This window comes from Trichechus manatus, unplaced genomic scaffold (assembly GCF_000243295.1).
Source record: "Trichechus manatus latirostris isolate Lorelei unplaced genomic scaffold, TriManLat1.0 scaffold00213, whole genome shotgun sequence".
NCBI classification, from domain to species: Eukaryota; Metazoa; Chordata; class Mammalia; order Sirenia; family Trichechidae; genus Trichechus; species Trichechus manatus.
In genome coordinates, this window is record NW_004444149.1 from 3,467,439 (window position 1) to 3,483,375 (window position 15,937).

The 15,937-nt window shown below is 56.0% G+C and overlaps 4 protein-coding genes across 7 annotated transcripts; all 4 read left to right on the forward strand.

The window, feature by feature from the left end:
- Window positions 1–1,859: 1,859 nt before the first annotated feature.
- On the forward strand, window positions 1,860–3,033 carry S100A3 (S100 calcium binding protein A3). The gene is given in 2 exon segments (XM_004388601.2): window positions 1,860–2,000; window positions 2,484–3,033. Coding segments are annotated over 2 exon segments (303 nt in total). The 3' UTR covers window positions 2,646–3,033.
- LOC101348309 (protein S100-A4) lies at window positions 2,211–6,914 on the forward strand. Of its 4 annotated transcripts, none has more exons than XM_023742592.1 (3): window positions 2,211–2,347; window positions 5,298–5,453; window positions 6,625–6,914. In XM_023742592.1, exons 1-3 carry the CDS (start codon window positions 2,291–2,293, stop codon window positions 6,787–6,789), a joined length of 378 nt encoding a protein of 125 aa, XP_023598360.1. In that variant the 5' UTR covers window positions 2,211–2,290; the 3' UTR covers window positions 6,790–6,914. The 4 variants fall into 4 exon arrangements, with proteins under 4 accessions (XP_023598360.1, XP_023598362.1, XP_023598361.1 ...); XM_023742594.1 differs by lacking the exon at window positions 2,211–2,347 and adding an exon at window positions 3,033–3,173; XM_023742593.1 differs by lacking the exon at window positions 2,211–2,347 and adding an exon at window positions 4,186–4,339.
- A 3,427-nt stretch (window positions 6,915–10,341) lies between these two features.
- On the forward strand, window positions 10,342–12,858 carry S100A5 (S100 calcium binding protein A5). Its single transcript, XM_004388603.3, has 2 exons — window positions 10,342–10,479; window positions 12,586–12,858. Exons 1-2 carry the CDS (start codon window positions 10,342–10,344, stop codon window positions 12,724–12,726), a joined length of 279 nt encoding a protein of 92 aa, XP_004388660.1. The 3' UTR covers window positions 12,727–12,858.
- Window positions 12,859–14,081: 1,223 nt separating this feature from the next.
- Window positions 14,082–15,776, forward strand: S100A6 (S100 calcium binding protein A6). The gene is made up of 3 exons (XM_004388604.2): window positions 14,082–14,232; window positions 14,887–15,045; window positions 15,534–15,776. Exons 2-3 carry the CDS (start codon window positions 14,908–14,910, stop codon window positions 15,666–15,668), a joined length of 273 nt encoding a protein of 90 aa, XP_004388661.1. The 5' UTR covers window positions 14,082–14,232; window positions 14,887–14,907; the 3' UTR covers window positions 15,669–15,776.
- The last annotated feature ends 161 nt before the right edge of the window (window positions 15,777–15,937 follow it).

The window sequence follows — 15,937 nt, forward strand, 5'->3', positions numbered from 1 at the left end:
TCAGGGTCAGGGCCCCCAATAGCCTACCTGTCTCCTGGCTCAATGTCTGGGCCCCAATAGCCTGCCTGTCTCCTGGCTCAAGGTCAGGGCCCCCAGTAGCCTACCTGTCTCCTGGTTCAAGGTCAGGGCCCCCAATAGCCTGCCTGTCTCCTGGCTCGAGGTCTGGGCATAGGGGCAGAAGGGTGACCATGGCAGAGATTGACGGCCTAAGAGAAGTCAGATATGGTGGACTGGGGGTTCCCTTGGCAGTGAGGGGCAGTCAGGCAGTCCTAGGAGGTGTGCAGAGCTGTGGTCTGACCCTGGGGTGGGGGCATGGGCTAGAAATGCGGGTGTTACTCTCAGTGAGCTCCCGCTCCCTCCTCCTTGCATCTCTGCTTCATTCCTGGGGATGGGTTGAGACAGGCCAGGGCTGCACAAGGTAGAGAGGATTCCCGGCCTGTCTCCAGGCACTATTACTTCTGGAGCAGTAATAGTGGTGATGCCAGGCAGGCTGGCGGGAGCCCAGAAGGGCATGCTGAGCCCCTCTGAGGTTCCCTTAGCCCCTAGGATCAGGGCCCCTTCCTCTCCCGGGCCCCTGGACACCCCGTTGTAATCGTCGGCTGTCAGTTAGAGCCTGGCCTCCACCCAGGCCTCCCCACCACCCACCATCCATGGCGGCTGTTTGCTCTGTGGGGCCCACAGAGGGAGAGTCACAGGGAGAGAGCTTGGTTCTTGCTGCTCTGCCCTGCAGGACTCCCATCCCCCAGGGGAGCTGGAAGTGAGTCATTACTTCCTGCTGCCTTAGGGTTCCCCCAGCTGGAGGCCTCCTCCCAGAGGGTGCTGGGAGGGGCTTTCCCTCTAACCCTAACAAGGCCTTCTATCTCGAGATCCCTGGGTCAGGGGAATGGCTTTGGGTGGGTAGGTCAGGGACTGGTAAACGCTGGAGCTGGTCCTCTGGGTCAGGTTCCTGATCAGGCCGTGGGGTGGGATTAATCCCATTTTACAGGTAAGGTACCTGAGATCTGGATAGGATAAATGGCCCATTGTCACAGTTAGGGAGAGGCAGAGAGGATTCTAGAAGTTTTCCCTTTGAGTTTTCTCCCTGAGTTTGAGGGAGTAGGGATCACTAGGGGAGTGGAGATGAGGCAGCAGCCTCAGACTTAACGCCCCCGTCTACCGCCTGGCTTCTGTGAGGGCCTCTCAGACTCTACGCCCCGTCTACCGCCCGGCTTCTGTGAGGGCAGTGCTGAGTGAGGGTCTTCTTGTGCCGGTTCCTAGGGCGGGAACTCTGGGGTCCTGAAGGAGGAGTCTTCGAGGGCCATGGGGTGGTGCCAAGTGGGGCTGGGCTCTTCCTGGGTTTTGGGGACGGAGTAAAGGTGGGAGAGAATCAGAGAGTCCTCAGAGACCCCCCTGGTAGGGGGCAGGTGGAAGGGTGGGAGAGATACTCTGTCCTTGAGGGATTTTCAGTGAAATGAGGGATATGGGCCTTCCATCCAGGAAAATAACACCCGGGGGACAGTAGTGAGATGAATTAGGAGGGGTTGGTGTGGTCAGGGAGCCCTGGTGGTGTAGTGGTTAAGGGCCCGGCTGCTAACCAAAAGGTTGGCAGTTCAAATCCACCAGCTGCTCCTTGGAAACCCTATGGAGCAGTTCTACTCTGTCCTTCAGGGTTGCTATGAGTTGGAATTGACTTGATGGCAATGGGTTTGGTTTGGTTTTTTGGTGTGGTCAGAGAGGGCTGCTCAGAGAGGAGGTAGCTGGTGGCCCGAAGCCTGGGGGAGAGTAAGAGGGTCTGGGAGCAGTGTCTGCGGAACACACAGGGCAGGGTGGCCAGCCTGGGCCCCTGCCATGAGTCACACCCTTGTTCTGTGGCAGTGAGGATGACCAGACCCCTGGAACAGGCAGTGGCTGCCATCGTGTGTACATTCTAGGAGTATGCCGGGCACTGTGGGGACAAGTACAAGCTCTGCCAGGCAGAGCTCAAGGAACTGCTGCAGAGGGAGATGCCCACCTGGACCCCGGTGAGCCGCTCGGGGCCCGCCCTCCTCCCCCACCCGGCGGGGAGTACTACTTGGACTCTGCAAAGAGACCTGGGGACAAGCATGACATAGGACAGCAGGAAGGGTGGAGGCTACACTGCGTGGAGGTGGGAGGAAGGGGACTGCCACAGCGGAAACCTCAGTTTCCTCATCTGTGAAATGGGAGGACAACCATCACACCTGCAGGGTTGTTGGAAGGGTTGGGTGAGGGCACCGTGAAGAATGCCTGGCACACAGTAGGCACTCAGCAGCAAATTGCAGGTGCTCAGTAAATGATACGAGAAGGAGGATTTGGGAAGGGGATTGAAATGGGCACATTATCAGAACAGGTAGGCTGAGGTGGGCCCTCAGAGGGGGTGTGGATTGGGATGGGGTGGGACCACCTAGGAGAGGATGGAAGGAAGGAGTGTGTGAAGCTGTTCGGCCCCCTCCTCAGCCTGCCCTTCCCACCCCTTACTTGCACAGACGGAGTTTCGGGAGTGTGACTACAATAAATTCATGAGTGTTCTGGACACCAACAAGGACTGTGAGGTGGACTTTGCTGAGTACGTGCTCTCACTTGCCTGCCTCTGTCTCTGCTGCCACGAGTACTTCAAGGACTGCCCCCCGGAGCCTCCCTGCTCCTAGTAACCTCTGCTCCAGAGGGGACAGGCCAGCCTGGAGGGCAGGGGTCTGCTGCACCTCTGCCCCTGAGGTGGTCCTGGGCAGGTCACCACACCCCTCCCTGCCTCTTACCTGTATCCTTTCAATCTAGAGTCCCCCAGGTTCACCCTGATAGGTTGACCCATTTTACAAGGAAGCCCAGAGACGTGAGGGGACCCCCCCAAGGATGCACAGCTAGGCAGGGGTAGAGAGGCAATGGTTCCATCTTGCCCTTTGAAGCCTGCGCCTCCTACCTGTGGCCTGTGGGCCAGGAGAGGAAGAGGTGGGGGTCTGTTTTGAGGAGTGTGGGCACCCAGGAGACCATGGGTGGGAAAGTGCCTGTTAACTCCTAATAAAGAACTCGTGTCAGCTGGGCTTGGTTTATTTCTTCTGAGAGGACACGCCAGGGCCTCTGGACAGAGTCCTGCTGGGATTGTTGCTCCCGTCTGGTCTTTTCCACCCGAGGACAGGGGGCTGAGGGAAGGAGTTCTGAGCTCCTGACAGACCCTGAGGGTAAGTCTCAGACTCCACAGAAATGACATGGGCTCAAGGTGCCAGCAGGAGGGGCAGGGTCACACACAGGGCTTCTGTCCTGGGAGGACCTGAGAGAGCCTCTCTGTCTCTGGGCTTTTTGAGGGAGATGCCCCCTTAGCTGCCATGGAGGGCAGGAGGGCAGCCTATGCTTCCTTGGGGACCACAGAGCTGACCTCGGCTCAATCCTTATGACAGGATGTTCGGAGGCGGAGACTGGAGCTGGGGGGTGGGGGCAGAAGGGGAGTTTTTTCCCTGCCCTAGGCTGCGGGAACCCAGAGGGCAGCAGTGACAGGATTAGGGTGTCTGAGGTGTCTGCTCCCGCCTGAGTTGGAGGCGGAAGGGCTACCTTGAGGAGACCCTATCCCTGAGGCCACAGCTGTCTCCATCCCTGAGCTCACACCCCTGCCCCACCTCAACTTTGACCCCTGAATCCCTCATTCTGTACCATTTCACCTCTAGTTCTCCACTCCTACCTGGATTCTTCATTCCTGACACCGTTGGAACTCTAAACTCCCCATCCGGACAGCCTATCCTTAACCCCCTGCCCTCTTCCATCTATCCCTGCACCCCTGTGCCTGACCCCTCACTCCTCCACACCATCACTGCTTCACATAGGACCTTTCTCCACAAACATTCCTAGGGTGCTCCCAGAGCCTCCTTTGGGTTCGCCCATTCCCCTTCCTGACCTCTGACTCCCTCCTCAACCTGGCAGAGCCCCCTTTGGGGAGGGGAGACAGGCTGATGGAGCGTTCCCAGCAGCACTGGGTCGGGGTCTCCCCTCCCTTGGTTTCTGGGGAGCCACATTTCCGGGGGAATTTCCCATCTGTCGCCCACCACTCCTAGCTTTCCTACTGCCTAGGGGGACAACTCCCTCCCTGTTGCCCACACGCTAGGCACAGAGGCCCCTCCTTCTGGCTTCCTAAGGGCTGAGCTCTATATGCTGGGTGGTGCCCACCCATGGAGGTTCCTGCCTGCGCCCTCTGCTCACTCACTGCCCATCTGTGCCTGCCGGGGGCCGGAAGACGGTGTCCAGGCTGGGCTGGTTGAGGGGGCCGTGGCTCTTACTACATCGGCCCAGGGCGGGAGGGTGTCTCTGCTCTCCCCCACCCCCTGCCATGGGCAGGACCTGGCCAGGGTATAAAGAGGTCAGAAGGCTGAGCCTCCCCCACTTTTCTCTCCTGCTCGGTGCTTCCTCTCTCTGGGTCTGGTGAGCTGTGGTCGCCTGGCTGGCATGCAAGGGGGGTCAGGCCGCGGCTCTGGGGCAGGGGAAGGGGAAGTGGGTGGGGGCCAGATGTGCTAAATGGATCCAGATGTGAGGTTCCGACGTGGAGGCTCTGGGGTGGGATGTGTGTGTTTGTGTGGGTGTAAAAGAAAGAAAAACAAACACCCAGAAACAAGGGTGCAGGTGGCTGGACTGAGGTATCTGAGGGTGCTGAGATGCTGGGGGTTGCGTGTGCTGTTGCTGCAGTGTGTTTGGTGTGTGTGATCCTGGGAATGCACATTGGCTTGTGTTTGCTGGGTTGCACAAGACTGGTGCACACTCGGGCGTGGTGAGCCAAGTGGAGGCGGAAAGCAGCTGTGGGCTTCTGTCTGGTGGTGTCGCGTGAGCTCTGCAAGGGCAGCCCTGGGCCTCCTTCCGCCGAGTCCCTGTCTGTGCCACCTCATCCTGCCAGGCACAAGGCGGCTGGTTTTTTCCGCTGCAGGGCCCTGGGCAGGCTTCCAGGGGCCGCGCCCAGCGCTGGGAGCGAGGAGAAGAATGGGCTGGGGCGGGAGGCCACGGGCTGGCTTTGGGAGTGAATGGACTGAGTGAGCAGTGGAAAAGCGTTCTCGAGGCACCGCCTAAGGGAGGCCCAGGGAGCTCGGCCTGAGTCTCCAGAGCCAGTGCAGTGGGTCCTGCACAAGTTTGTTGCTTGAAGCACGTGTTTCCCTCTCCACAGGCCCACCTCCACCCCCAGGAGCTGAGCCCACCCTCCTGGGCTCCTCCCACCGTGGGAGCAGTGTCTCACCAAGGGATCCTTGAAGGATGGGGAGTGGGGTGCGGCACTGAGGACACATAGCTGCTGGTGGGGTAGGTAAGGGTGCCTCTCTGACCCCCACCCCCAGGTCCTGACAGCTGCCATGGCACACCCTCTGGAGAAGGCCCTGGATGTGATGGTGTCCACCTTCCACAAATACTCGGCTAAGGACGGTGACAAGTTCAAGCTCAACAGGTCAGAGCTACAGGAGCTGCTGACCCGGGAGCTTCCCAGCTTCTTGGGGGTGAGTAGGTGCTGCCTGAGAGGGTGCCCCAAGAGACGTCCCCACAGAGGAAGAACAAGGGGCCTTTTGTAGATCATTAGCTATGATTGGTATCTGTCACTGGAATGGGGAAGTGGGAGATGGGGCAGAGAGCTTGCATTGGATACCTGGGGTGGAAACACAGCGAACACCCCCACTCACTTACTGGCCTCAGACAGGAAGCAGACAGAGAATGAACAGGTAGGCAATGGGATAGATACTGCTAGGTGTTTTGCACTTATTATATAACCTAACTGGAGGGAAAACTGAAGCTTAGAGAGGCTAAATAACTTCTCAAGGTATTTAGTGCACAAAACTGAGATCCAAACAGAGACTGCCTGAGTCTTGCTACCACTTCAGGAACGGAGAATCTCTGAGTTTCCATTTGTCCTGTGAATGTGAAGACCCAGTTATGAAGCCACTCATACGCCTACAGACCTTCCCCCAAATGATAACAGCTTCCATTTGTATCAAACTTTATACAGTTTATGTGTTGCTTTCATGACCATTACCTAATTGGATTCTTTTTCTTTAGTTTTTTTGTTCTTATTGTAGTGAAAAATGTACACAACAAAACAAAGCCAATTCAACAATTTCCACATGTATAACTCAATGACGTTGATGTTGATTACATTCTTCAAGTTGTGCAACCGTTCTCGCTATCCTTTTCCAAATTATTCTACCACCATTAACATAAACCCTTCAGCAAAACTAATTGGATTCTTAAAACAACCCTGGGAGAAGATGTTGTGGCCCCATTTTTCAATTGACAACATCCAGGTAGTCAGCAAACTCTTTCTCATCCAAGGGACATCCTCCTGCTGTAGCTTAGTCCTGAGGTCTGGAGTTCCAAAGGCTGGGTCCCCTAAAGGAGTGGCTATGTAAGCCTCTGGAGCTCTGAGCTAGAGGTTGAAAGCTGATTCTAATCTTGACTCTACCACCAAACCTAACCTGTTGTTGTCGAGTTGATTCCGACTCATAGTGACCCTAGAGGACAGAGTAGAACTGCCCCATAGGGTTTCCAAGGAGCACTTGGTGGATTCCAACTGCTGAGCTTTTGGTTAGCAGCCGTAGCTCTTAACCACTGCGCCACCAGAGTTTCTGTTCTACCACCGGCCTTCAGTTTTTCATGTGTAGCCTCTTCTCCCTCCAGAAAAGAACAGACGAAGCTGCGTTCCAGAAGCTGATGAGCAACTTGGACAGCAACAAGGACAACGAGGTGGACTTCCAGGAGTACTGTGTCTTCCTGTCCTGCATCGCCATGATGTGTAACGAATTCTTCGAAGGCTGCCCCGATAAGCAGCCCCGGAAGAAATGAATGCTCCTCCTATGTCGTCGGGGGGCTCTCCTGGCTGGGGTCTCCCCTGCTGGCAGTGGGGGTGCTGCGATGTGTGCATGTGCATCCTGCTGAGCAAATTCAATAAAGGTTCTTGGAAACCATGAGGCTGCTGGTCTGCGAGACTGTGAGGGCTGAGGGGCCGCCAGGGACGTGAGGGTTTGTGGGGTTGTGGCCAGCAGTGCTGGTAGCTGAATTGCAGTTTTGTGGGGAGCAGACTAGGGAAGGTGGGGGAGGGGTGTGGAGTGACTGAGGGTGTGCGTGTGGGGGAGGGGATAGAGCTGACTCTGGATGGGGCTGAAGGCAGGGAAAGGGGCCACCAGAGGCTTGGAATGCCCAACTGTGAGGTCTTAGTCAGCCAACTCCCCCCTCCCACCTCACTCCAACCTCGCCTCTGGCAGGACCTCTAACTGAGGCTGCGATGAGCTTGAAGGGCACATCTGCTCCTAGTTGGGGTCTGGAAAAGAGTTTGGGTGCCCCGAGGGTGATGAGGGGTGGGGAAGGAAATAAGGTTGAGTCACGGAGAGGGAGTAGTGAGGGCAGGGTGTGTGTGGAAGGTCTGTCCTGAGTCTGAGGGGGATGGGGAGGAGGGCTGGCTCTCAGGCCTGACATTTACAGTCCATTGGCTGCAAACCACAGGGATGGATTAATCCTTTGCTGCCCATGGTTGGATCAGGGAGGCGATATGGGGGGAGATAGGGATGTTTGTAGCAGCATGAGAATACAGCCATTCTCCAGCCCACTGTCCCTGCTCCAAAGGCCCAGGGGACTAGATCTGTTACCAATTAGGAATCCTGCACTTTCAGAGAAGGACAAGGGGCCTTGAGAAGGATGAGTGGAGATCGGTGGTTGTGGGGGTGTGGGGGTGGGAGTGAGGGAGATGGTGTGAAGTGACCATATTTTTGGAGACAAGATTTCAGACTGATGATCTGATAAATGAAATGGAGATTGTTGGTTTTTTTCCCAGAAAATGGCAGGCGCGATGTTGCTTTGCTTAGGGTCGGTTAAAGCCCGTGGGCCGCGGTGTGCAGTGGGCAGGACTGATGTTGGATGATATGGGAGACCTTGAAGGAAGAGATGCGTTGAGGTCAGGTTCAGAGGCAGGGTCTGGTCCCCTTGACCTCTCAAGCTTCTCTTCCTTGCACTCACTATGCTGTGTTTTCTCCTAAGTTCCCGAAGCGTGCAGTAGGTGACTCAGCGGTTCTGTCAGAGTCTGGCCACAGAGATTTGGGAAGAATTTTGGTCCAGGAAAAAGTTTGCCTTCCTCCTCTTTCCTCTCCCTTCTCCCTCCCCACTGTCCCTCTCCCAGCCAGTCTGCCCTCCCCAGAGCCTTCTGCTTCAGAAACTCCTGTTGCTTAGCAACCAGTCCCTGCTGCCTTTCCAGCCCTGCCAGCTCGGGGTGAAGGTAGAGTGGGGAGCAGGGGGGATGATCCAGGCAGGCTAGGGTGACGCTGTGGCTGCCATTGGTTGCTGAGCCCCTAACTTGGTAAATGTTCTCCTACTTGAACTGGTTGGTGTCTGAGTCTCTCTGGGATGCAGGCAATTCTCTCTCCTCCCTACCGGCTTCATGACTGCACCCTAAACCTGGACTCTGCCCCATCACTAGGTCCTACTCCTTCCCTGGATCCCCTCCCCAAGTCCTGCTTCTCGTCCTCCATTCCAAAGATCTTCAACAATTCTTTCTCATGAACATTAGTGAGGTTTAGAAGAAATCATTTATTTAAAAACACCTTAAAACTATTTCCAGGGCCAACCCTTCAGACACGGATTGGACTGGACTGTGGGACATAAAATGATACTAGCGAGGAGCGTGCCTCTTAGCTCAAGTAGATACATTAGACTAAATGGGCAGCTCCTGTCCGAGGTGGGATGAGAAAGCAGAGAGAGATAGGAGCTGGTTGAATGGACTTGGGGAATTAGGGGTGGAAAGGGGGAGTGTGCTGTCACTGTACAGGGGGAGCAATTGGGGTCACATAACAATGTATGTATAAATTTTTGTATGGGAGACTAACTTGAAATGTAAACTTCATTTAAACTACAACAATAAAAATAAAAAATAAAAAAATAAAAACGCCTTAAAAACCTTAAGCTCTGTACTAGCCAATGACCTTGCCATGCCCTTGGCAGGAAAAATATTCTCCACTGATTGTCATCTCCAGGCGTGTCCGCTCTGCTCTTGGGGTGACTGGGAGCATGAGTTCGGGTGTCCCAATGTGGAGAGTGGTCTAGGGCATGGGAAGATACCCTGTGTTTGACCCACACCCCCTGGGTTTTCTTTCCAGGCAGACTGACTTCCCCTCTTATGCCCGATTGTTCCATCAGATCGTGGGTTCCGATTTTTGGATTGGAAAATGTGTGTGTCATGATGACCCCAGTGTGCCCCCATTCCCTCTGTTTGTAAACAAGGAAGATGAGATTGGCGGAGGGGGTTTCTCTTCACCTCTGTCCCAGGAGGCTCTGACCTGGGCCTCCTCATGTCCCTGACCCCTTCTCATTGGCTCTTTGTGGTCCTTGGTTTCCTGGGGGGCTGGAGCAAGGGAATAAAGGCAGAGAGCAGTGGGAGGGAACCTGTTTCTGCCGCTGGGATTCTCTGGGCTTGCTCTTCCTTTGGTGAGTCCTTCCTTCTCGCGTCCCTGTCATCTGGTGGGGCAAGCTGGGTGATGAGCTCTGAGAGTGACAAGCTGTGGGACCCTCTGCAGAGGGAGACCTGAGCTGATGAGGATTGGGCAGGGTATGTGGAACTGTGGTGACCAGAACTTTCCTGAGAAATGCTCTGGGGATGAAGGTGGGATCAGAACCAGCCAGGATGCCCCTGCAGATGCCCAGAGTCCCCTGCCTGGGTGGTCTCAGAATGATCCCGGCGATGCCATAAGTCCACCCCCTGGGCCTCTTTGCCAGCCAGCTCATGTGTGTGCAAATCTCTGGGCTGGCGATTGGAAACCAGCTGGGCAAGCACAATTGCCTCTCCCCTGCTTCCTGTTGAGACCATATCTCCCCCGTTCCAGCTCCAGCCCCAGCCCCCCTTCAACCCCTGGACTCTCTTTTTGCCCTGCCCCCACTTCTATAATGGGATACTCCCCAATATCAGGTCATTCAGGCACTGGGGCAAAGGAGGGTGACTAGGGCAGGGACTGCCTCTGGAAACCAGTGCCCAAGCTCAGTGGGGCAGAGAGAAAATCCTGACCTTTTCTGTACTCCACCAACTGTCACCAGTTCTTTTCAGGAAGGTCATTGTGTCATCCCTCTGCCCCTAGTCTCTTTTTCAAACATTTCCTGTGCAGGAGAGTTTGCAGTCTCCTTTGGTGGCTGCTGGTCTCATCCCTCTGCCTGCTCCAAAGCTTGCCTTGGTCTCGTCATAGCCTGTCCTGATGCATCTGGGTCCACTGGCTGGTGGATCTCGGTCTCACCATGGGCTCCAGCCTCTGGTTCTTTGACACAGGGCCTTGTGGGTGGGCTGGTGATGGGAGGAAAGCACAAGATCTGGCCTCCTGAAGAACCTGATGCTTTCTTCACCCTCCAGAGTTGCAGACTGTAATGGAGACTCCTCTTGAGAAGGCCTTGACCACCATGGTCACCACTTTCCACAAATATTCGGGGAGAGAGGGCAGCAAACTGACCCTGAGTAGGAAGGAACTGAAGGAGCTGATTAAGGAGGAGCTGTGTCTTGGGGAGGTAAGTGGCTATCCCCTCACCCCCGTTCCAAAGTCTGGGTGCTTCCTGTGGGCAGTATGAAGGAGAGGAGACCAAAAAAAAAAAGAGGGAAGAGAAAGAGGAAACACCAATCCTACTGCCAGAGGCTCAGCCTCACCCTCACAGAGAGTCAGTATGAAGGGACATCCCCTGCCATCCACAGCGTTCTCGAGCCTAAGCCAGAGCAGGATGGCTGAAGGGTATGGAGAGAGACAGAGGAAGACAGTGGACAACTCAGGTCAACACAGTCCTAGGTCTCTGTCCTAGGGATGGGTCAGGGCTTTACTGGGAAGGGGGAGGGGCTGTGTCTGAAGGGTGGGGCTACGCCTGTGTGAGGGGTTAGAGAAGGACAGCAAAGAACCTGGGCTGGTGGGGCCAGGCTGTGCAAGGGATCACGGGGGATGAAGGGATCCAGGGCGTCGGGGTCGAGAGGTGTGCATCCCACGGGCAGGGACCTTGCCTGAGCCTTCTCCGTGTGCCTGGTGCATCCAGGGCTTTCAGAGGGTGTTGACGTGGGAACCACAAGGACAGTCCTACTCATTAGTGAGCACAGAGCAGGAAAGCAACAGACTGATTCTAACCAGATGGGAACGGTGGGAGGGAGGTGCTGACAGAGGGAGAGGCCCATGAGGTAGGCATTACATTATTTTTACAGTGAAGAAAATTGCCGCTCAGATATTGTCTTAGTTAGCTAGGGCTGCTGCTACACAAATACCGCAAGTGGGTGGGCTTTGAAGAACAGAAATTTATTTTCTCACAGTTCTGGAAGCTGAAAGTCCAAATCAGGGTCTCAGTCATGTCAATTCCTTCCTTGTCGGTAGCCCTGGGTGTTCCTGGGTTCTTGGTGATGCTCATGTGGCATCTGTCTTCTCTGGTGTGTGTGTGTGTTTCCGTGTCTGATCTGCTCTTTTTATAACTCAGAAGTGATTAGATTCAAAACCTCCCTACTTAGGTATGATCTAATTAATGTAACAAAGAACACCCTATTTCTAAACAGGATTACATCAATAGGCATGGGGGTTAGGATTCTAATACATGTTTTGGAGGGACACAATTCAATCCATAACAGATACATTATATAGGGGGTTCAAGGACACCTGGTGAATGAGAAGCTGAGCTGAAATTCCAGGCCAGGCCTATGCATCACCCTCCCTTTTCTCTTTAAAATTCAGCCTGGGATCTTTCCCGTCACCACACATCCTGGGCCTTGATGGGCCTCCTGAGAGAGAAGCTCTCCAAGGCATTCTTCTATGGGCAGGGTGCTAAAGCAGGTGTGGGTGTCACCAGGCCTGCTTTCTGGCCTTCCTGACAGGTTCTCTGCATCCTGGAGTTAATGAGGGCAGAGGGAGGGGCCATGGGCCCAGCAGGGCTTAATAACAGGGGGACAGAGACCTGGGGGAGGGCCTGGCTATAACAGGAGCCCAGGCTGGGGACAAGGATCACCATCACAGCACGCTGTTTCCATCTATGTATGTCCCGACGCTCTGTCTCCTGGGGAAAACCTGCAGCTGAGGGCAGGATCTGCTTGTCTGTATTTTCCTCCTGTACCGCCCTGGGGCCCTGTCACCTGGTGGATGGGGGGGCAGGGGACCAGACAGAAGTACTGCCTCCATACCAGCCCTCCTGCAAGCTCAGAGGGATGGGTGGTTTCTTAGCTTCAATGCAGTGGTCTCATGGAGAGATGTCTTGTCTGGGTCAATTCTCAATTATTCCTTAAAAGGGGGACAGAATAAGTTAGAGACTTGGATAATCCTCGGTGCCACATAATTAGTGTCATTTTCATTATGTGTTGGTATAAAATCTGTATTATCTATTTGGATGGGGCAAGGTATTGAGGGGAAGGCTGGCTAGCTTAGCTTCCTATTATAATTTATTAAGATTTGGGAGTCAGGTCACTGAGCTCTACTTGGTGCCAGGTCCTGGGCTGGGTGTGGGGAAGACTCCAGGGGTCAGGATGCTCACAGTGCTGCTCACTTGGCTGGGGATCACCCCGGGGCTGCCCTCCTGGGGATGGGTGGGGCCATGCAGTGTTTGGGCAGGGCTGGGAGGGGTTGCTAACCTGTCCCTCCACCTGGACCCTTCCAGAAGATGCAGGAGAGCAGCATTGATGACCTGATGAAGAACCTGGACAAAAACAGTGACCGGGAGATCGACTTCAAGGAGTACTCGGTGTTCCTGACCACGCTGTGTATGGCCTACAATGACTTCTTCCTGGAGGACAACAAATGACTGGGTTTCCTGTGCCCTCACCATCACTGCACGTCCCCAGCCTCTGCAGCTCTGCTCACAGACCCTCTTTAGACCCCAATCCTCTTCTCCCTCCCTGATGAACTCTGCTCCAGCCTCCCCTTCCAGCAGAGGAAATAAAGATTTTCCACTCCGGGTGTTTGGAGATTGGTTTTGAAGGTGTCTGGAGCCCCAGTGGTGCAGTGGTTAAGAGCTCGGCTGCTATTCGAATCCATCAGCCACTCCTTGGAAACCCCATGGTGGCTGGGCGGGTGGGGGGCAGTTCTACTGTCTTATATGGTTGCTATGAGTTGGGGCTTCTCCTTGAGTGAGCTGAGCCCCTCTGGGTATCTCCCACCCCACTTCCTGTTCTTCTGAAACGTGGAAGTCACTGAGCTTGTCTTGGCTTGGTTTTGTCGTCAGGAAAACGGGGAAGTTGGGTCTGATTTCTGTTTGCCTCCCAGGAACGCTGTAAAGATATAGAGACAGCTGAGGGAAAGTGGAGCAAGAGGGCAATGGGGGCGGTTGGGGTGTGGTTCCTGGGGGAAGCGATAGGCAAGCCGGTCTGACTTGTCTTTAGCTCAGGTTAGGCCACCCTGGCAACGCTGGCTAGAAAGGGAAGTCTGGCCTGGCCACCATGCCAGCCCCTTTCCCTTTCCTCTGCTCCCATCCTCAGCACCCTTCCCCATCATCTCTGGGGTTCAGAGTTTCTTGCTTTTCCTGCCCTCCTACCCCGCCCCTATCAAAGTCTTTTCTTGGGAGAGGATTTGAGAAACTTTTCCACTCAAGGGTACATACCCAATGATGGGGGCAGGCTCGGCTCAGGGGTGTGCGCACATTGATGGACAAGAGCCTGTAAGGGTAGAATTCCAGGCAGTGGGGGGCGGGGATGGAGTAGGGGTGGCGGCAGGGATTTTCGCTGGGCGGTGAGTGCTTCTAGATAGCCTTTAAATCCTATCTTGTGGACCACTGGGCGCTGCCCTTTCCCCCGTCTAGGGTTGACCCTGAACACCCTCTGGGAGACACCAGCATCCTGTGAGGGCACCATTCTCCTATCTCCCCCGCCCCACTGCCCCCCACACGCTGGCCCTGCGCTTGGGGACACACACATGCTTCGGCACGCAGACAGCTGAGGAAGAGGTATCCAGGGACTGCCGCCGTCCCGTGCCCTCCTCTGTCCCATCCCGTGTCACTGAGCTAGGGGATCAGGCGAAGCTCCACTAGGCGCTCCTGGCCTTCTGCTGGGCGCCACCGGCCGCGCCCCAACCCGGAATCGCCCCAGGGCAGGAGGCGTGGAAAGTTGGGGCGGGGGGGCCCGGGGCCGCGTGCTGTTGTGTAAGGCGGGCCGGGGCGGGCCGGGCGCGCGGGCTGGGCTCTCCCCGGGCCGGCCTCCTGGACCGGGCCCGCTATAAGGCCGGCCTCCGGGACGGGCCCCGTTATCAGGCCGGCCCCGCGGAGACACGGCCCATCCCTTGCACCGCTCCCTTGGCGCTTTGCTGCATCCGTGAGGTGAGTTCCCACTCGGCCAGCCCGCACTCGGGCCAGGGGCGCAGCCACCCCCTGCCCAGCCCGGCCGCGGGGGGCTCCGTGGGCTGCGGACGGCGCTTGGGTGCCGACCGGGCCGGTCTGTGGAGCCCCGGAGGGGCGGGGAGAGTCAGGGGCGGCAGGAGTGCCGGGCAGCCCCGGGCTAAGGCGCCTGGATGGGGCGGCTCCCCTGAGTGTGCCCTTCTCGGGTGCGGGAGGGTGTGTCTGCGGGCGTGCCAGCGTCACCGCGTGTGGCCCCGTGAGGCTGTGTGCGTGTGGCTGTGTGTGCAGCCCCCCTCACACTCCCCAGCTTCCTCCGGAACCCCTGGAGGATAGGTCTCAGCTGTGCTCAAGCACTGGCCCTGTTTGCTGCCTGGAATCCTTGAACCCCTCTGATCCTCAGCTCTGAACCCTCTCAGAGCACTGATCTCTTGGTGCTAGAATCTGCTCTCTTCCTCCCCTTCAAGCCCTGCCTTCAAGCCCTGGGCTGCCCTCCTGATGCCGCCTGTCTTTGGGCAAAGGGAATGAGTGTGTGTGTGGGTGTACTGAGGACAGAACTCTTGGGGTGTGTGGGTGATGAGAAGTCCCTCTTGCCCAAGGCCTGGCCCACTGGGCACTGACCAGCCCCTCTGTCCCCAGCTCCAAGCCCAGCCCTCAGCCATGGCATGCCCCCTGGACCAGGCCATTGGTCTCCTTGTGGCCATCTTCCACCAATACGCTGGTAAGGAGGGTGACAAGAACAGCCTGAGCAAGAAGGAGCTGAAGGAGCTGATCAAGAAGGAGCTCACCATCGGCCCGGTGAGTGGGCCTCTTCCCCAGACCCCCTCCTCTTCCCTTTAGAAACAGACTTAGAGAGGGAGGTGCCCGGAGCTTTGGATTCACAAATATCCACATTTTGGGGTCCTGGTTCCTCCCTAAGCTGTAGACCCACTTCCCTGAGGGAGTGGGGGACACTCTCAGCCTGGTATTCGCTCCTCCAGGTGCTCCTTGGAAACTCTATGGGGCAGTTCTACTCTGTCCAATAGGGTTGCTATGAGTCGGAATCAACTCAATGGCAGTGGGTTTGGTTTTTTGGTTTTGGAGGAGCAGGAGGAGAGAGAAGAACCCAAGGTGAGCCCAAGGAACACTAAGGTGGATCCTTAGTGACAAGTGAGCACAGGGCCACTTGTATGAGAGAGGGCTGCCTGGGACGGGGACTGGAGGGAAATCCCCGGAGGCAGCCGAAAGGGAGAGAATCCAGGGTTCTCACCACGACTGAGCCTGGATTTCCCATTCTCACGCATTAGCACCTGCAGGATGCTGAAATTGCAAGGCTGATGGAGGACCTGGACCAGAACAAGGACCAGGAGGTGAACTTCCAGGAATATGTCACCTTCCTGGGGGCCTTGGCTATGATCTACAATGAGGCCCTCAAGGGCTAAACATAAATTAGGAAGGTGGAGACACCCTCTAGGGCACCCGTGTGAGTCAAATCCAGCGGCGGGTAATTGTACAATAAATATATGTGGTTTTCTTTTTGGCCAAGTCTACACCTGTGTCCTAACTCTGCCATTATTTCTGCTTTCTCATTCTGCGTGATGCCAGTCAGAAGGTTTACTCACTGGCAACCTCTGGGAGGGACTCCCAGGCAGGAGAATGGTGGGAGGGGCCACAAGATGGCGGCTCCATCCTGACAGGGCTGCTGCTAGCT